Here is a 21,473-nt window from a genome sequence, read left to right as displayed (position 1 = left end):
TACTTACTTATTTACTTACTTATTTATTTCACTTATTTATTTATATATTTAGCCTTACAGAGCCAAAGGCTATATTGTAAAGGGGGTTCCAAATAAAAATGAACATCAGATAACAGGGGACAAACACTAGGTATTGCACAATCAGAAAACGTAACAAAAATCATCAGATTTAACAAAATTAACACAGAAAATACAGAATCACAATACATGCAGATGCATACAAGAATATTAGAAGTACACACAAAAGAGAAGACTAGCATGGGAACAAAGTATGCACGAATTTTCCTTACAGTACAAGCTAAACACGTGCTCACGGAAAGAAACAGAATTTGTTAAATTTAAGTGCTCTCTTGGCCACCAGCGTTCAACTCGGGCCACAAGTTGGCCATAGGAGTGTTGCGGGTCCGCCGCCGGAACTTCTCGCTCAAGCGCCTGGTCTGGTCTGGTGAGAAATAATTTTTCCAGTCACCAACGACTGCCTTGCGCACGTAGTCTACCTTGTCCGCCGAACATGCAGAGTCGTCGCCAGTGGCAGAGCCGCGACCTCGGCGAATGATTTCGTGCAGGTAGCGAAGACCTTTGTACTCTTCTCCTCGGAACGGGAACTCTCCTTCATAAAAGTCGTGGATCATCTTGTTAGTGTACTTCTTCATCTCCTCGAAACTGCTGTACCTGAGCACGTCTTTGAGAACCCTGCCATTGTCGGCCAGCAGGCGCTCTTCGTGCTCGTGCCCGAGAAACCTCGCGACCTTCAGTATGGCTGCCTCGGTGTCCTTACGCATGTCTTCGTAGACGAGAAAAAGCACGTTTGGATCATTGACGCGTTGGCACCATGCTCGGTAGAAGTCGAAGTAGTCCCCACTGTTGATGTTGCCCGCCACGAAGTTTTCAAAGGAGTCGTCGAAGCCCCCGTCGTACTCGTACGACGATATCATGCGCCAAAAGTGGTGCAACGACACCACAACGTCGAAAGGGTTTCTGATCACGATAATGTAGCGTGCCTCCGGGGAGTAGCCTGTCTGGTGCAGTGGCAGGTGACTCTTAATGGATCCGGGTCGGGTCGTCCACTGCACGCAGTGCGAACCGTTCACCTCGAAGTAAGGCGACGCACCGTGGAACTGGGCGGCATTGGCCGGAGGCACGCCGCCGCTTTGGATGAGGTACACGATGTGCTGCATCCACGTGGTGCCGCACTTCAGGTAGGTCACGATGAACAGGTCACCCTCCCGGTGGCCGTAGTCCATGGCCGACTCGATGCACTCGCGAAGGAGGTGCGTCGCGAACGGTGTGCCCCTCACCAGCTGCAGGCTCGGCTTCTTACTTCTGCTCTTCTGATCACCTGTTTAATGGAAAAAAATTTATGTACGATTGTCGTTGCTATAGTACGAGTTCCTCATGCTAGACCGGTATATATTCTATTCCAACGCCATTCCTTGCTGCGCTTCGTCAGTGACCAGAGCGGCTCTCCGCCCGTGCTATCAAGGGGATCTGCCAGCCGTGAACGATGGAATAGCGTAAGAGTGCCAATGGAATCGAGCGGGAGGAATCGCTATATTATACCGGCTTTGCAATTTTTCGGGCTTGCCTTCCAACAGTAATTGTTGTCTAACTTGCGTGCACTTCTTTGACGCTTCACGCACGGTACCTTGGAGGTTGCGACTGGCATGCGCGTATAAGCATTGCAAGCGTTTCCTGACAAGATAGTAGCAAACGCAAAGTGATAAAGGAATCGCAGGCAAGATGAATAATTGCATTCTTTAAAGAGTTTGCACCCTTTGAGGCTTATCTTGTCCAACAACGATAATCGGCATCTGCCTTGCCCGCATTTCCTTTGTTTAAGGCTGCGAGCCCGGTACTTCGACATCCCGAACGGCATGCGCGTTATCAGTGTCATATAGCATTCTCGACAGGAAAGTAGCGAGCGCTGCGTTTTCAAGAAATTAAACGAAAGCAAGGCAAACGACGAGAACCGTTGTGGGACAAATATACACCCGAAAAGGTGCAACTGTTTTAAAAGTGTAGAGCCGGAAGTTGCCGAATACGCGTGGTGAAGCGCAGGTGATTGGTAGCCGCAATGACTGTGTGAGACGGCGCAGTTAGATACAGAGAAATGTTTATTCCCTCCCAATTTCCCTTTCCCTAGTTACTCGTTTTCTGTAGACACCTCCAAAATGCTTGTTCATACGAGGCTTACGAAAAGGGTTCTACTTAAATTGAGGACGAGCAACGAGGTATGGAAAGAAGATTGATAGGTGTAACGTAAGGGATAAGAAAAGAGCAGATTGGGTGAGGGAACAAACGCGAGTTAATGGCATCTTAGTTGAAAGCTAGAAAAAGAAATGGGCATGGGGCGGACATGTAATGAGGAGGGAAGATAACCGATGGTAATTAAGGGTTACAGATTGGATTCCAAGGGAAGGGACGCGTAGCAGGGGGTGGCAGAAAGTTAGGTAGATGGATGAGATTAAGTAGTTTGCAGGAACAACATGGCCACATTTAGTACATGACCGGATTAGTTGGAGAAGCATGGGAGAGGCCGTTGCCCTGCAGTGGGCGTAACCAGGCTGATGATGATGATGATGACGTTCGAACACAAGACGCAATTATAGCTTTGCATTTGTTTTCCTTGCAAAATGGGCATGTGTACAAGATGTATAATCCCGCTTATTCAGATTTAGGTCACATATGTTACCAAAGCATGAACATTTCTCTAATAACTGAGCATTGGCTTGTGATACTTAACAATGTCCATCTGATTGATGACTGAATGATTTACGTGAGTGACCCGCTGCGGTGGCCTAGCAGCTACGGAACTGCTCTGCTAAGCATGATGTCGCGGCATAAAACCCAGTCGCGTCGGCCGCATTTCGACAGGGCCGAAATGAGAAATACACCCGTGTCTCATTCTCTGCTGGCACGTTAAACATCTTCTGGTGGTCAAAATTAATCCGGAGACCTCCACTACGGCATGCCTCATAATCAAATTGTGGTTTCGGCACGTAATACCCCAGAATTCAGTTCAATATATGCGCGAAGCATAGACGTACCGCAGTGTTTCAGATAACTGTTACCAGTTCCTTAAAAAATTCATGTGTGCGTTATGAGAATGCAGCAAACTTATTTCACTGTCCACTTCAGGAACTGCAAGTATACTTTAGTAGGATCCTACGTAATTAATTAAAAATTATCAATGAATCAACATTTGAGGCATTGCTTTAAACGCAGAATCTTTGATGGATATGTTGTGGAGTCCCCTGTTGAGAAATTTGTTAATAATGGCTTGCCATGATGATAGCTACTGTGGCTTTAATTATTAATATTTAATTATTATTTATAAATTAGTTTTCATTATTCTTACCTAATTACTGAACGCGCGTGCAATTTAACAAAAGTATCACGTTACTAGGTGCTAGCGGCATCGGCCTTACGGCCCTGAAACATGGTATACCCGCTGTGGTTGTTTAAGCGGCTTTGGTTTTGCGTTGCTAAGCACGAGTACACGGGATCGACTTCCGGCCACGGCGGCCGCATTTCGATTGGGTCGAAATGCAAAAACACCAGCGTACTTAGATTTAGCTGTCGGTTAAGGAAACCAAGGTGGTCAAAATTACTCCGGGGTCTCCCACTACGGCGTGCCTCATGATCAAATCGTCGCTTTGGCTCGTAAATCCAATACTATATTTTAATACATGCAACAGACGAATGTTCGATGCTGCACGCCGATCAAATAGACAAACAGAATGAAGAGGCCACAACGAAAAGTAGGCGATGGGCGCAGCCGTCGTCTCCGACAGATCGCATCCGCAGCAAAAACGTGCTCGCCCTTTACGCTTTCGGCCAACAGCCAAAACGGCGACAGAGCTTCACGAATTACCATCCCGTATTTATTGGATAAGCCTCGGCTCCAGTTGCTTCATTAAATCAATTGTACTCAATTTATTTCCATTGCTTAAGACCTGTTCGCGTATTGTTTGCGTACAGAATCGATCATTCGTTGGTTGCATCTTTAAGGACACTAATGTCTCTGTACACACGCACTTAGAGACGCGGTACTTTTACACATTTTGTGTGCTTTCTTGGTACCCCGAAAAAAGTTAAAACCTCGGCAGCGATCATCCCCGAATGGAGTGTTTTGAACTGTTTTAAGGGCTCTACAACTTCTACATTGAAATTTTTCAATTAGAGCGATACATTTTGAAGCTGGGTAATTATTTATCGGTATATATTTACCCAAAGTAATATCAACTGATTTGAATTCCTCAAGAGGATAGTGTAAAAACTAAGTTGGTTCTACTCTCGGAACGCGCAGATGGATCTTGTAAGGCTTGGCACGACTTCTATAGAACTGAAATTACATATGCCGACTTAGATTTGTCTTCATCATTTCTTTTGAAGGTTTTGTGGCTCTAGTAGATTTGTGCACAAACATTTATGCCACAAAATGGCGCTTGTGCTCCTACGGTATACGCCCAGGAGACCGGCGGTATTCATCATACACATGAGGCGAGACTTTTACTGCCAGATGTCCAGTGGTCACCTCTGTTCTCCCATTTCCTAACCCATTTCCCATGCTAGGTCACAAGCATCCATTCTTAAATAAAATGATTAATTCATTCTTTCATTGATTCATTCATTTTTTTAATATCCGCAACAGTTCTGTGAAGCACTTCATTTCTGTTGAATTTCTACTTTTTAAAATGAATTAACCGATTATTTAATCTATGTTGTTTCACTCACGCTGCCAACTACAAAGAATTCAAGGCTTTTCAGGCAGTTTTTTTGCGTAACGACACATTGGAAACTTAAGGAAATATAGGGCGCAATGACGCAAAACTATTCCAAACTTTTCTATTACAATTCGACAATCAGCCCTCCGCGATTGGTCAAAAACATTTTTAGACCACCCCCAATTATCCTGTCAGTCACGCGACGTCACGAAAACCGCGATAGCTCCCCATCTGATATGATATGTACACACTGATTATGCATGATTTGACCGAAGGAAAAAAGTATTTGTTTCTTATTGGACTCTTTTTTATAAAAAGCCCTCGCCTATTGGCCCGAAGTTTTCGGGCTGCACCCACTTCACCTGCCTGTGCCGCGACGTCAGAAAACCGCAAAAACTCACCGCGTCAAAGTGACGTGTACGCGTTAAAGATGTATTAGTATGCCGAACAAAACTGAATTTTCTTCTTAATAGCCGCAGGCTGCCCCATTCCGAAAGGAATAAATGATGGCAGCCGCCGATCGCTGAGGCACTGGTTACTCGTACCTGCCGGAGAGCAAGGGTTTATTTGCGTATAATAAAACTTTTTGCGTGGCTGTGTAGTGTTTCGAGCACTTTCTGCACGTTTACGACCTCGTTCTGCCAACTCCTCTCTGTTGAGGATCCAGTTTAACGTTATTCTTAACCTTCCGTTGCATGGTGCCACTATTTTCGACTAGCCAGCGCAAGCTAAGTAAGGGAAAGCGTTCGAATCGCTCACGCCGGCACCAACCTCTTCATCTGGTTATCAATTTTCAGTACAGTGGCTCGGTCCCATCGAATTTCTCTCCACTTGAGCGTGCTCCTCGCCTCCTGTGAGCCAATTACATAACACAAGCCCCTCAGTGTAGACAATGTTATTCGTTTTTCAAGCATCCAAAAGTGACCTCCTATGAACGAGAAGAGCATTTGATTGGTCTGTTCAGACTACCCTGCGGGTGACCGCCCGATGCTTACTTCGGCGGTTACGCTAATTTGACGTCAGGAGATTGGAATAAAAACATATTGGAATAGTTTTACGTTGTAGGGCCAATAGTTTTGAACCGCGCCTTGTAAAGGAGATTAGATCACGGGAGTTTCTTCTCCCGTACATTCTCGTTGTCGTCACCTGCGCGAGCGGTTTAACGGCAGTGCGCTCACGGCCAGGATGTCTGAAATATGTATTAGCGCGGCGATAGTGCGGTCACGCGCTGATATGTAGAATAGTTGCGAAATAAATAAATAAATGGATCATCTAATGAACACACGCGCCCGCGCGCGCGCGCGCACACGCACGCACGCACGCACGCACGCACGCACACACACGCACACACACGCACGCACACACGCACACACACACACACACACACACACACACACGCACACGCATACACACACACAAACACCCAGAATTGCTGTGGAGTGGAAACGGTAACAGCGCTGTGGTGCTCAGGGAAGCGGGGTGAAAGGGAAAACCGATACTTAAACGTTAGCGCTCTATAGAAGGCGTATACGAAAGTCAAAAAATTGCCGACCAGGTTACATGGATCGTAAGCAGGCTTAATGGAGCCGACATTACGTTGAAGAACATCAGTAATTCAGTGCGTCGCAGAATCCTTATGCAATCGAAGTGTTCTTAATTTTCATGTCTCCACGTTCTGCAGTTGAGATGATCCTTAGTGTAGTGCTTTTTGTCAGTGCATGCCTCCATAATCGCTCGGCAATTTGATGTCTTGCCGCTTCTACTCTTATGCCTCTTATTGTCAGCTGCATGCCCTAATATCTCTCATATAGTATGCATTCACCCGTGTTCCCTTTCTGTATCGTACGTGTACTACCGTATGTTCTCAACCGTTTTTTCTTACGAATCTATTGGTAACCTGCCGCTGCCAGATGTATGATACAGGAGCGAGGTTGATGTTCAAACAGCTTTCTTTGCATGGGTGATTTTAACGTTCCTCAAGTTATCTGGCATTCGTTACCCATCGTTGGTAATGCCTGATTATTACCTGTAGAAATGTTTTAGATCTTGCTTTTCTTAGTCCACAGCTACATGAAAATGAACGCGATAGCAATATTTAGAAAAACAATGAACAATGATAGGAAAACAATGAACGCGAAAGCAATATGTTATAATATTACACGAAGTAAGGCATCTAGCCTCAGTGGCAGTTACGAGTTGCAGTAAGCATAAGCTGACTAATTAAACACACGTGGCCTGGCGTGTGTAGGTCGAAAAATGAACAGAGAGAACTGGATGACCGCGAGCGGCATCGGCGAGAACTGCCGGGTCTTGTCGGTCTTGCCCCCTACGGTGTCGGCCTCGCGTGCCCGGGCAGTATCGACTGTCGCTTAAGAGGGAGCTTTAGCTCGGGCCCAACTCCGACGCGGCTTATTCAAATACGTGTAAAACGCTAGAATGTTTCTCTCAGATAACCCCTGCACCAATTTTAATGAAATATGTTTATTTGAGAGATAAAGTTAAATTCTAGTGATTGTTAGAAGCGAAAGTTCGATTTAAGGCTTGAATTTTGTTAAAAAGATTTTGAAATATTCGACCCCGTAAAAAAACATAAAAGCACGACGTTCACAAATTCATGTCTCTGCATCCAGAACAGATTTCGCGATTCTGTAAACGGGACTCATTCTATCATTAAAAGCGGACAAATTCGGTATGCCATGTTACATCTGACGTGAATTTCTTACATTGGTTACAAGGGTTCTGCAAAAGCTGTATTTACATATTACAGTTTTTTTTATATTCGTGTGTAACATATCAATTTTGTCCGCTTTAGATGTACTATTAGATGCAATTCACAGAATTGTGATATCGTTTTTTGTTGTTGAGTTACAGAGTTGTAAACTTGATAGTTTCGTCCTTTGAAAATTTTCAGTTTTTGCCATTTTTAATAAAAAAATCATGACCTAACTAAAAAATTCGAAACGAACAGTCACTAGAGTTTAAGTTTTTCTTTTAAATGAAACAAACCTCGTCAAATTTGGGGCAGTAGCTGCCGAGAAAAACGAATTCTCCATTTACATGTATTTGTATAAGAACACCGGAGCTAAAGCTTCCTCTTATCCTCGGCCTCCTGCTGCCGCAGCGCAGGCTTTCAGCTGCAGCGCACAACGCATACGCAGCAGCACGTTGTTCATGCGGCTGGACCACGGAGTGGTGCAGGCGCGATATACGGGCCCTCCTTCCTCTATTGCGACTAGCCTTTCAGAGGATCTTCACGGCTGGCGTTATGACAGTTAACATGCGGAAGCATCTTTGCTAGATGTGAAGAACGTCGTGCTTCTCTTCAGAAACCATTCACCGAGAGAAGCATGGTGTCCCTCGCATCCAGCAACTATGCACACAGCTGGCAGGGTCTCCAGAGGTGTGTTACGATTCGATCGAGCACGCATAACTTTTAACCTGAGGTCCTAAAATACAGCTTCTTCTGTGCGCCAGTCTGTCCGACGGGAATGTGAACGCGCCTTGACAAATATCGCCACGCGGCGTTAAATTCTGACGCAGAGGAAGAACGTACGGGCAATGTGAGTAATATTCCTCAGAAAACGCATTCAAACTAAGTAAATCAATATTGTATGCGTAATAATCGATGACATGGAAAGGATCCCATGGATTGTTCATGCAATTGATATTGCAATAGAATGTGTCAAGCGCCTCAACACGCTGGCTTCAATAGGGGAAACGCTTAAAGATGATGTTATAGTGCACCTGCAGGTGCATGCGCTTTGGGTCTAATAGAGCACGGGATTGCTGTGCTAGAAGGCCTCCGTTGTTCGCTGTTCGACTCTTGCCGTCGGACCATTACATACATGCATATATATATATATATATATTATATAGCGAGGTATATTATAATATAGAGGTATATTATAAACAGACAGGCGAGAGGTACGGGGATCGATACCCCGCACCTCCAACACTTATCATCATCATCATCATCATCATCATCAGCCTGCTTACGCCCACTGCAGGGCAAAAGCCTGTCCCATACTTCTCCAACTGCCCCGGTCATGTACTAATTGTGGCCATGTTGACCCTTTAAACTTCCTGATCTCATCTGCCCACCTAACTTTCTGTCGCCCCCTGCTACGCTTCCCTTCCCTGGGAATCCAGTCCGTAACCCTTAATGACCATCGGTCATCTTCACTCCTCATTACATGTCCTGCCCATGCCCATTTCTTTTTCTTGATTTCAACTAAGATGTCATTAACGCGCGTTTGTTCCCTCACCCAATCTGCTCTTTTCTTATCCCTTAACGTTACACCTATCATTCTCCTTTCCATAGCTCGTTGTGTCGTCGTCAATTTAAGTAGAACCCTTTTCGTGAGCCTCCAGGTTTCTGTCCCGTACGTGAGTACTGGTAAGACACAGTACTCACGTACCCGGCAACCTGCAGTTCATATTCTGCGAATGCCTGCCAAACGCACCCCAGCCCATTCTTATTCTTCTGATTATTTCACTCTCATGATCCTGATCAGCAGTCACTACCTGTCCTAAGTATATGTATTCCCTTACCACTTCCAGTGCCTCGCTACCTATCGTAAACTGCTGTTCCCTTCCGAGACTGTTAAACATTACTTTAGTTTTCTGCAGATTAATTTTTAGTCCCACCGTTCTGGTCTGCCTCTCTAGGTCAGTGAGCATGCATTGCAGTTGGTCCCCTGAGTTACTAAGCAAGGCAATATCATCAGCGAAGCGCAAGTTACTAAGGTATTCTTCATTGACTCTTATCCCCGATTCTTCCCAATCCAGGTCTCGGAATACCTCCTGTAAACACGCTGTGAATAGCGTTGGAGAGATCGTATCTCCCTGCCTGACGCCTTTCTTTATTAGGATTTTGTTGCTTTCTTTATGGAGGACTACAGTGGCTGTGGCGCCGCTATAGATATCTTTCAGTAGTTTTACATTCGGCTCGTCTACACCCTGATTCCGCAATGCCTCCATGACTGCTGATGTTTCGACTGAATCAACCACTTTCTCGTAATCAATGAAAGCTATATATAATGGTTGGTTATATGCCGCACATTTTTCTATCACCTGATTGATAGTGAGAATATGATCTATTATTGAGTAGCCTTTACGGAATCCTGCCTGGTCCTTTGGTTGACAGAAGCCTAAGGTGTTCCTGATTCTATTTGCAATTACCTTAGTAAATACTTTGTAGGCAACGGACAGTAAGCTGATCGGTTTATAATTTTTCAAGTCTTTGGCGTCCCCTTTCTTATGGATTAGGATTATGTTAGCGTTCTTGCAAGATTCCGGTACGCTCGAGGTCATAAAGCATTGTGTATACAGGGTGGCCAGTTTTTCCAGAACAACCTGCCCACCGTTCTTCAACAAATCTGCTGTTACCTGATCCTCCACAGCTGCCTTCCCCCTTTGCATAGCTCCCAAGGCTTTCTTTACTTCTTCCAGCGTTACTTGTGGTATTTCTAATTCCTCTAGACTATTCTCTCTTCCATTTTCATCGTGTGTGCCACTCGTACTGTATAAATCTTTATAGAACTCCTCAGCCACTTGAACTATCTCACCCATATTAGTAATGATATTGCCGGCTTTGTCTCTTAACGCATACATCTGATTCTTGCCAATTCCTAATTTCTTTTTCACTGCTTTTATGCTTCCTCCGTTCCTAAGAGCTTCTTCAATTCTATCCATATTATACTTCCTTATGTCAGCTGTCTTACGCTTGTTGATTAATTTCGAAAGTTCTGCCAGTTCTATTCTAGCTGTAGGGTTAGAGGCTTTCATACATTAGCGTTTCTTGATCAGAGCTTTCGTCTCCTGCGATAGCTGACTGTTATCCTGTCTAACGGAGTTACCGTCGACTTCTATTGCACACTCCTTAATGATGCCCACAAGATTGTCGTTCATTGCTTCAACACTAAGGTCCTCTTCCTGTGTTAAAGCCGAATACCGGTTCTGTAGCTTGATCTAGAATTCCTCTATTTTCCCTCTTACCGCTAACTCATTGATCGGCTTCTTATGTACCAGTTTCTTCCGTTCCCTCCTAAGGTCTAGGCTAATTCGAGTTCTTACCATCCTGTGGTCACTGCAGCGCACCTTACCGAGCACGTCCACATCTTGTATGATGCCAGGGTTAGCGCAGAGTATCAAGTCTATTTTATTTCTAGTCTCGCCGTTCGGGCTCCTCCACGTCCACTTTCGGCTATCCCGCTTGCGGAAGAAGTTATTCATTATCCGCATATTATTCTCTTGCGTAAACTCTACTAATAACTCTCCCCTGCTATTCCTAGTGCCTATGCCATATTCCCCCACTGCCTTGTCTCCAGCCTGCTTCTTGCCTACCTTGGCGTTGAAATCGCCCATCAGTATAGTGTATTTTGTTTTCACTCTACCCATCGCCGATTCCACGTGTTCATAGAAGCTTTCGACTTCCTGGTCATCATGACTGGATGTAGGGGCGTAGACCTGTACAACCCTTTTTTTGTACCTCTTATTAAGTTTCAGAACAAAACATGCCACCCTCTCGTTAATGCTATAGAATTCCTGTATGTTACCAGCTATATTCTTATTAATCAGGAATCCTACTCCTAGTTCTCGTCTCTCCGCTAAGCCCCGGTAGCACAGGACGTATGCGCTTCTGAGCACTGTATATGCCTCTTTTGGCCTCCTAACTTCACTGAGCCCTATTATATCCAATTTACTGCCCTCTAATTCTTCCAATAGCACTGCTAGACGCGCCTCACAAGACAATGTTCTAGCGTTAAACGTTGCCAGGTTCATATTCCAATGGCGGCCTGTCCGCCACTGGCGGACTGTCCAATGGCGGCCTGTCCACCACTTATAAGGGAGGTTTATTGGGGTTCGTAGCGACCGCCGGTTCTACGATGCACCGAGCACAGTCCCCGAGCTCGAGCCTCTGCTGCGCGCTTGATGCTGCCGATGCTGCTGAATACGCGCACGTTCGTCATCTTCCTTACTATATATATCTTTATCTCTCTCTCTCTCTCTCTTTATATATATATATATATATATATATATATATATATATATATATATATATATATATATATATATATATATATATATATACATATATATATATATATATTGTAGCGTAGACTGAAGGCGGAGTCTTGCAAAATAGACGCTTCGCTTTAATTGTGGGCCACAAAAGAAGAGCGTGCGGCTTACGCGCTTCGTCGTCTTTCATGGCGTCGGCCTTTGCGCGTGCCGTCCTGCGGTGTGGGAGCCCCACATGATTGTGTCAATTGCCCCCTATGCGAAAAGCGACCGTCTCGGTCGCATGAAAAAGTTCTTTCAGCGACGACAAGAAATGTAGCTCCTCAGGTGCATCTCGGCCTTCACGTACGTACATAGTATGGCTTCATGCGCACTACATGAGCGACTTCAGCGCGAGGACGACAACGGACCGAACCGGGGTCAGAACTGCAGGGCACGACTTCCTAGGTAACGTCACTGAGGCGGCGTGTAACTTTGTAGGGACCAAAATACCGGCGGAGCAACTTTTTCGAGAGTCCACGGCGACGGATGGGCGTCCAGACCCACACGAAGGCACCGTTATTGTAATGGACGTCGCGTCGACCCTGGTTGTGGCGAAGGGTGTCGGTATGCTGTTGGCTCCGGATACGATGCCGAGCAAGCTGGCGTGCTTCTTCGGCTCTTTGTAGGAACTCTTCTACGTGTTCGCTTGTAGGGCTATTATCAGCCAGAAGTAGCGTGGCGTCAAGTGTGGACGTGACGTGGCGCCCGTAAACAAGTTCGAATGGCGTAAATTGTGTTGTCTCCTGTAAGGCAGTGTTATACGCGAAGGTCACATAGGGCAAAATCTCGTCCCACGTCGTGTGCTCTACGTCGATATACATGGAGAGCATATCAGCCAGCGTTCTGTTAAGACGTTCCGTTAACCCATTGATTTGAGGGTGATACGCAGCGCTCTTGCGGTGAGAACAATGCGTCAGCTGGAGAACGTCCTGCATAAGTTCGGTTCTAAATGCTGTACCTCAGTCGGTGATGACAACAGACGGTTCACCATGTCGTAGAACGATGTGGCGTACAAAGAACTCGGCCACTTCCTACGAGTTTGCTTGCGGAATACCTTCGGTTTCGGCGTATCGGCTTAAGTATTCGGTAGTGACGACTATCGATTTCTTTCGCGATGAGGTCAGTGGGAATGGCCCAAGTACATCCATTCCTATTTGTTGGAAAGGCGCTTGAGGAGGGTCCACAGGGTGGAGAAAGCCAGCCGGTTTAACGGGTGGTTTCTTGTGGCGCTGACAATCGCGGCACGTCTTCACGTACCGTTTGACAGAAGCATGAAGCCGGGGCGAGTAATACTTCTGCCATATCCTTGCTAATGTCTTAGCGAAGCCCAGGTGTCCCGCGCATGACTCATCAAGGCAGGCTTGCAAAATGTCTTGGCGAAGCGCCGACGGCACGACAAGGAAATACGTACTGGGACCGCCTCCGCAGTTTTTCCTGTAGAGGACGTTCTTCTGCAAGTACTACGATGATAAGTCGCGCACGAACAAGCGGGGTAGAACAGCTTCAACTCCTTGAAGGTGCTCGATCAGTGGCAGCAGCTCAGGGTCAGCGCACTGGTGCTCAGCCATCTTTGTGGTATCGATAACGCGGACAAATGGCAAGTCATGGTCAGGGTCCGATGACGTCGTAGGGAGTGGTGCACGTGACAAACAGTCAGCGTCGCTGTGCTTCCTCCCAGATCGGTAGACAACTGTTATGTCGTACTCTTGTAGGCGAAGGCTCCAACGGGCTAGTCTGCCTGAAGGATCCTTGAGGTTGGCAAGCCAGCATAGGGCGTGGTGATCGCTGACAGCCTTAAAGGGTCTACCTTACAAGTAGGGTCGGAATGTACCAATTGCCCTCACAACCGCTAAGCATTCTTTTTCAGTGTTTAAGTAGTTTTTCTCTGCCTTGCTGAGACTGGCGGCATGCATAAGCAATGCGGCATTCCGCACCAGCTGGCCACTGCACAGGAACAGCACCGAGACCCGTATTGCTGGCGTCAGTATGGATTTCTGTGTCAGGAACTTCGTCGAAATGAGTAAGTATTGGGACTGCTTGCAAACGCTTGCGCAATTCATTGAACGACTGCTGCTGCTCGTCCTCCCAAACGAAAGGCACATCGTCGCGTGTAAGCCGTGTCAAAGGCTCAGCAATTCTCGAGAATCCCTCGACGAAGCCCCTATAATATGCGCACAAACCAAGAAAACGTTGGACAGCGTTCTTGTCTGTGGATGGCGAAAACTCGAAGACGGCAGCTAACTTGTCGGGGTCTGGTCTGACGCCTGTAGGACCGACGACATGGCCAAGAAGTTTGAGCTCGTGGAACCCAAAGTACCATTTTTCAGGCTTGATGGTGAGGCCGGAAGTACGGATCGCAGCGAGGACACTCTCAAGTCGTGCGAGATGTTCGTCAAACGTGCTCGAGAACACGACGATGTTGTCCAAGTATACGAGGCAGGTTTGCCATTTGAGTGCAGCAAGCACGGTATCCATCATCCGCTGAAAGCTGGCAGGTGTGGAACAGAGACCGAAGGGGAGAACTTTGAACTCATAAAGCCCGTCACTTGTCACAAACGCTGTTTTTACACGATCCTGTTCATCACCTTCGATTTGCTAATACCCTGATATAAGATGCAACGAAGAAAAAAAACTTGGCATGCTGTAGACGATCCAATCCGTCGTCGATGCGTGGCAATGGATAAACATCGCGTTTGGTGACACGGTTCAACTTTCTATAATCTACACAGAAGCGTAGTGTGTTGTCTTTTTTTTTTACTAACACTGCTGGGGAGGCCCACAGGCTTGTGCACGGCTGGATCGCGTCGTCTTGGAGCATTTCTTTCACCTGATGCTTGATCGCTTCCCTTTCCACTGTTGACACTCTGTAAGGGTGCCGACGAACAGGACGTGCAGACTCATCCGTAATATTGCGGTGCTTTGTGATGGACGTGCGCCGTACTTTGCAAGACGTTGAAAAAGAGACCGCAAATTCATTGACAAGACTCAGTAGACGGTCTTTCTTATGGTCTGGCAGAGCAGCTTTAATGTGAATCCGTTCTTTTAGGCTGGGTAACTCAGATTGCTGAAATGATGCGATTTCCAATGTGCTAATGACAGTAACATCACTGATTTCATGAAGAAATGCGATTGTCGTTCCTCGCGGTACCTGCCGATACTCGTTGCTGAAGTTTGTTAGCAAAACAACTGAACTTTTTTTTCGCACCTGAAGAAGCCCTCTGGCTATGCAAATGTGGCGCTTAAGAAGAAGGGGGATGTTTGCCTCAGCGATTCCTTCGGCGTCGTCTTCCATGTCGCAACGGACATGGGTAAGCATGCTTCTTTGGGGTGGCAACGTGACGTGATCATCAGCTACATGAAGCGCGATGTCATGGTCGTTGTCATTACTGTTCGCTATGGCTTGTGTAGTAGCGAAGCTGACACTGGACTCTTGCAGGTTGATAATGGCACCGTTCGCCTGAAGGAAATCCATGCCGAGTATAAGGTCCTTAAACATTCAAGAAGAATGACGAAGTCGCCGATGTACGTGAAGCCCCGAATGTTGACTCATGCTGTGCACCGGCCCATTGGAGTTATGAGGTGCCCTCCTGCAGTACGAATCTGAGTTCCGGTCAATTGCGTCAAAAATTTGTTCAGTATACGCGCGAGATTCTGGTTCATAACAGACGTGTCCGCATCCGTGTCGATTAATGCCGTGACTTCGTGGCAATATATGGTAACTGGTACGTCGCAAGATACTGACACCGAACTACACTGCTTTCTCTGTGTCTCAACAACGTCATCTCGTTGTGCTCGTAGTGGAGGATCTTCAGCGTTCGCAACGTCAGCGACCTCACTTCCACAGGTCGCTGGACTCAGTTTTCCCGGGGGGCAGGGCTAGGTGAGTGACGCCTTGTTGCGCTCGGCGTGAAGACGGGGCTGGAAGACCTGTATCGGGCAGGTGACGGTGACGGGGGGTCACGGAATCATGTGGCAAACGAGCTCCTGGCGTCCGCGAGGTAGGCTTCAATTTCCAGGGGGCGCTCACCCAATGGAAGAGAGAATAGTCTAGAGGACTTCGAAATCACACAGGTAACGCCGGAAGAAGTAAAGAAAGCCTTGGGAGCTATGCAAAGGGGGAAGGCAGCTGGGGAGGATCAGGTAAAAGCAGATTTGTTGAAGGATGGTGGGCACATTGTTCTAGAGAAACTGGCCACCCTGTACACGCAATGCCTCATGACCTCGAGCGTACCGGAATCTTGGGAGAACGCTAACATAATCCTAATCCATAAGAAAGGGGACGCCAAAGACTTGAAAAATTATAGACTGGTCAGCTTACTCTCCGTTGCCTACAAAATATTTACTAAGGTAATCGCAAATAGAATCAGGAACACCTTAGACTTCTGTCAGGCAAAGGACCAGGCAGGATTCCGTAAAGGCTACTCAACAATACACCATATTCACACTATCAATCAGGTGATAGAGAAATGTGTGGAATATAACCAACCCTTATATATAGCTTTCATTGATTACGAGAAAGCGTTTGATTCTGTCGAAACCTCGGCAGTCATAGAGACATTACGGAATCAGGGTGTAGATGATCCGTATGTAAAAATACTGGAAGATATCTATAGCGGCTCCACAGCCACCGTAGTCCTCCATAAAGAAAGCAACAAAATCCCAATAGAGAAAGGCGTCAGGCAGGGAGATACGATCTCTCCAATGCTATTCACAGCGTGTTTACAGGAGGTATTCAGATACCTGGACTGGGAAGAATCGGGGATAATAGTTAATGGAGAATACCTTAGTAACTTGCGATTCGCTGATGATATTGCCTTGCTTAGTAACTCAGGGGACCAACTGCAATGCATGCTCACTGATCTGGAGAGGCAGAGCAGAAGGGTGGGACTAAAACTTAATCTGCAGAAAACTAAAGTAATGTTAACAGTCTCGGAAGGGAACAGCAGTTTACGATAGGTAGCGAGGCACTGGAAGTGGTAAGGGAATACATCTACTTAGGGCAGGTAGTGACGGCGGATCCGGATCATGAGACGGAAATAGAAGAATAAGAATGCCTGGGGTGCGTTTGGCAGGCATTCTCATATCATGAACAGCAGGTTGCCATTATCCCTCAAGAGAAAAGTGTATAATAACAGTGCCTTACCAGTACTCACCTACGGGACAGAAACCTGGAGACTTACGAAAAGGGTTCTACTTAAATTGAGGACGACGCAACGAGCTATGGAAAGAAGAGTGATGGGCGTAACGTTAAGGGATAAGAAAAGATCAGATTGGGTGAGGGAACAAACGCGAGTTAATGACATCTTAGTTGAAACCAAGAAAAAGAAATGGGGCATGGGCAGGACACGTAAGGAGCAGGGAAGATAACCGATGGCCATTAAGGGTTACGGACTGGATTCCATGGGAAGGGAAGCGTAGCAGGGGTGGCAGAAAGTTAGGTTGGCGGAGGAGATTAAGAAGTTTGCAGGGACAACATGACCAAAATTAGTACATTAGTACATTGCAGTAATTAGTATGCCGACCTCCACCAGCGGCGCCCACGCAGGCACGCTGCCCGGCAACCGACACAGAATAAGCGATGCAACGAGGGAAGCATGTGTTTAGCTGTTGGGCGAGCTTATGCCAGACGTATATTACCGTAACATGCAATACTACCAAGGAAATACGAAGGACGTACTCCCATAAACGCACTGCTTAATCTGTCTAACATTTGTGTGAGAACAAAAAGTTGAAGGGAGGCGTCGACGCACCTTTAGCCGCAGCCTTTCAATGTGTGCCGGCTGAAGCCACCTATAACTGTTATCAAAGACAGCCTTATGCTGTCTGAAATCGACTGGAATTTCTGCAAGTGGCATTATATTGCCACACGACTAGGCAGCTCGAGCCACTTTTAGTGTATTCCCGGGCTTCTTGTACGGTCGCAAAAACGCTACTACGGAACACGTATAGAGCAAAGAAAGCTGTATACGGAGCTTATTATGTTGCTCTATAATGTTCTAATCGGCACTGAAGGTCTAATTATATTCGAGAAGATAATTATTTAAGAAAAACTAATTATGTAATTTGGCCGATTCCAAAAAGTTATCAGAGTATCTCCAGGTGACGGCAATTACCTTGGTTCTGTACAGCTACGTGGTGTTTGCACATTTTTAAATCTTTGTCCGTGATGATAATTGGGACACCCTGCGTGTTTACCAAATTCCGTCTCTTACAGCTGGCGATCGTCTCTCAACTATCCACCAATCTTATAAATGATAGGATCGGTCCAAATAACCCCAACACTTAACGAGGCTCACACAAACCCCGTGAACATACACAGAGAAGCCTTCATTTTTAGTTCTCACCTTGCTTGACGTGCCGGTCCTCCAAGGCTTCTCTATCCAGCATGCTTTTCGCTGGAAAATCCAAAGGAAGCCAGAGAATAACAACAGGTCGTTATTTATGCACCTTATTCGTTTTGAGCATTTGATTGTCTACACAACAGGCGCTGTTTCATAAGCAGCTCAGGGCAGACACGAGTTCTCTGTGCTAAGGGGGCTCCTGGTAACAACAACACGACCAAGGCTTGGGCAGCGGTAGAAAAAGGCTGTAAGCTGAACGAAATGAGGTTACGCTGCCTATTCCGTCGCGAAATACTGGCTGCGCACGTGTGATACAGACTGGCATACGGTATAGAGGCGGACGCGTGTCCCGCAGGTGCTGTGACGTGAACAAAGGATAAATGTGTTGCTGTTCGTAGCTGAGTGCTGTTCTTAGGCGCCCGTTGCTGCGGTGAGCGTCGGCATAACCGAGCGAGCAAGCACAACGAACGATGAAAGAGCGAACTCGAAGCGTGGCGGCGGATGAAAGACGCAAGGAGGAAAGCGGAGAAGGAGGGTATGGCGAAATGTTGAGAAGAAAAGCGTAGTGCGGCAACGATAGCTACGAGATGGCGCCACAGTAGCGTGCGTCGTGTGGGAGGGCGGTCTACGGCGGCTGCTGTGGATCGCACCGCCTATCGCGATCTCCAAATTAGCGAGGCAGTCGCGCCACACTTCGCTCTGTTTACAACGGGCTGCAAGAGACAGGCTGTCCGTGCTAGCCAATATATCGCGACATTGAAACATGTATACAGGTGCGCCCACATTTCGCATTAGGGAGTATCGTACTCGTCAGTGAATTTTCGCTTGCTTGTTTTGGCGTAAATAGCACACGAGTAGTAAATGAGAGCACGAACAGGGCAGAATAGAGCTTCACTCGGACCTGAATTTGCTGAGAGCCAATGGGTTTGCTTTTCGCAGGTAAGCGCCTTCGAATCGTCTTGATGCCTCCTTTTACTTGTCCTTCTGCTTTTCTGGCGCCATTTGCACACCTTAAAAAGCCAACTAGCGCACCAAACGTTCTGCCCAGTTTTTACAAGGGAAGTTGCCAACGTGCTCAAACAGATTGAGTGCAGCAATCAAACCACGTAGAATAAATTGCGTAAATGGCTGCTTATTTTGACATATGCTCAAAAAATTGAACTTTAGGGTTGCGCTGAGCTACAGACGTATCGCTGATACAAAGGTCGCGCTTATTTTTGATGTATTATGCCTCCACCAACTCATGCGCCAAGGCATCAATGCTTATGCTGAGTATGAGAATTATGTTTGTGAAGAACCGCTTCAGGCATGCCGGATCCACAGTGCATAGACAAATGCTCAGCAGTCTTATTCTTCGCAGAAATCTCGTGCCGCCCTTGCACTGTCATTGCAGCTGCCTGCTTGGTCAATATATAGCAAGTGCGCGCACACGCACACGGACGTACACGCACACGCACACACACACAGAAACATCTCACATGTTGCAATCTATGTGAAGCAAAGCTCCACTAAGGTGACTCATTGGTGCTTTACAACTAGCGCTGATGTGCACAATTTTGTTTACTTTCACCCCAAGCAACGTGTAGCCTCATGCAATGTTATGTTTGCCCAGCAGAAAGGTCAAACTTCATTGTCAGGCAATTTTCAAGTTTACGTGCTGCATTCGCTCACAAGCTATGCCACAACGCGAACTCCAAATGCTAGCGGACGCACAGTGTGAGATGCATACGTAGCAATGTCACGAGCAGGAAGCCGCTCTATGATGCCGGTCGAAGGTGGAATGGCGATGACACGTGTGTGCACAGAAGAGTAGGACACATATCAGGAAACAGTTACGGATTAAGAACGTCTTGTGCCACAGTGCGACACACCCATTCTGCAGGATTGGCCAAGAACGGGCTCATTCCCAGCAAACCGAAAAATCGGCGAAATAGAATTCACAAATCTATGAAACTAATAGGTGTGTTTAGAGGTGGCTTGGAGCTGACATTATACGTTCATGTGTTTATTCGTAGGAAGGTGATATAATAAATATTATCAATAATATCAGCACACGCTTCAGCATACAAGAGTTGTACAAGTAATATCGGTTGTAGTTTTATATAACCTTCGCATATATATTCACAATTATATCCGCCGAGGTAAGCGACCGACCCAACAGCATACATCAGCCAGGCAAGCCCCGGGAAACGCGGGAAAGTAATAAAGAAAGTTGAAAATACGGCGCATATTATCCGGATGTACACCAGCTGCTCCTTATGTGGTGCACACGACTCAATGTTTGATCCGTGATACCTGGACAGGGCCAGAAGCGTCCGCCGCCACGTGCGTATCCATATATTGTGTATGCGTTTTTAAATGTGTATTTTTCCAACACCCACCTGCCGCGTGTGCCTTGTTGACGCGTTCCATGTATTGCAAATGTGAATTGTACCGTGTACTCTCAGCCTAATTTCTTTTCGTTTTCTTTTTTTTACAAACTGTATCTTTTACCCAAGTCTGTGCTTGATTGTCGTCTTCAGTCGTTTTTTGTGTGTTGAAATATTATGTGAGAATTGTGTCCCCCCTCTTATGTAATGCCATTCGGGCCTTTAGAGTATTCAAAAATAAATATATATTGTGCCCCGCCAGGTGCCGAAGCAGTGACCCCGAACGTGGCCCCACTCAGGCAGTAGTTCAGTCGTGCCGTGTCTTGCTCATCATTGTATAACATGCCAATTCACAGCTTTATTTGACAGAACAGGAGTTCCGGAAAAGCACGGATCAAAAAAATGTGGTTTATTTCACGAAGCTTACTGCATCAAAAGAGGAGGCGATAGGTGTGCGCGCACCCTGTCGAACGTTTTGACCAAGAAATAATTTGACTGTTTTAGTTAGAAGCTGCATATTTCGCATATCATACACAGGATTTTGGGCCATTTCTTTCAATTTCCTTTTTTTGGGGGGGTCGCGGGCTGAAACATCCTTTAATATTTCGAAAGTCGCGCCTTGATGTATGCAGCGACGCACTGCTAAAGAAAACGCAACAAAATCAAGCACATCCTGAGGCTGTCACTTCCTCCGGGTACATGAAAACGAGTGTGCTTAGGCATCAGCGTTATCTCGAGGACGGCGTACTACTTGCTCTACCAGCAATGAATTGATGATTTGCTGGACACCTCGCCAGGCAGCGCATTGGCATTCCAAAGAGATGTCTGGCCGAGATAAGGTGTAGCGCGAAGCTTCCGCTGAATATGATTTTTCTTCAACGGTTTTTTTTTATTCCTGCACCACGGTGTGCACGATCTTGCGGATACGTCATGCTTCTGTTTTATGGGTTTCCTAAAGACCGGAGTGACCC

The 21,473-nt window shown here is 46.5% G+C and overlaps 1 protein-coding gene across 1 annotated transcript; it reads right to left on the bottom strand.

Annotated features, from left to right (window-relative positions):
* Positions 1–338: 338 nt before the first annotated feature.
* Positions 339–20,545, bottom strand: LOC129385868 (sulfotransferase 2A2-like). The gene is made up of 3 exons (XM_055073043.2): positions 20,515–20,545; positions 18,137–18,187; positions 339–1,339 (listed from the first exon to the last, which is right to left on the bottom strand). The coding sequence occupies exons 1-3, from the start codon at positions 20,543–20,545 to the stop codon at positions 339–341; spliced, it is 1,083 nt and encodes a 360-aa protein (XP_054929018.2).
* Positions 20,546–21,473: the final 928 nt, after the last annotated feature.

Source organism: Dermacentor andersoni, chromosome 7 (assembly GCF_023375885.2).
Source record: "Dermacentor andersoni chromosome 7, qqDerAnde1_hic_scaffold, whole genome shotgun sequence".
In the NCBI taxonomy this organism is placed as follows: domain Eukaryota; kingdom Metazoa; phylum Arthropoda; class Arachnida; order Ixodida; family Ixodidae; genus Dermacentor; species Dermacentor andersoni.
Note: the sequence above shows the minus strand (reverse complement) of the source record. Positions and strands in the feature narration are given on the sequence as shown.

Excerpts from the sequence above, each read along its gene's own strand:
- LOC129385868 (XM_055073043.2), bottom strand. The coding sequence starts at position 20,545 with ATGGAACGCGTCAACAAGGCACACGCGGCAG. Across the intron at positions 18,188-20,514 it reads CAACAAGGCACACGCGGCAG|CGAAAAGCATGCTGGATAGA; the intron begins GTGGGTGTTGGA and ends TGGATTTTCCAG. Across the intron at positions 1,340-18,136 it reads GGACCGGCACGTCAAGCAAG|GTGATCAGAAGAGCAGAAGT; the intron begins GTGAGAACTAAA and ends TCCATTAAACAG.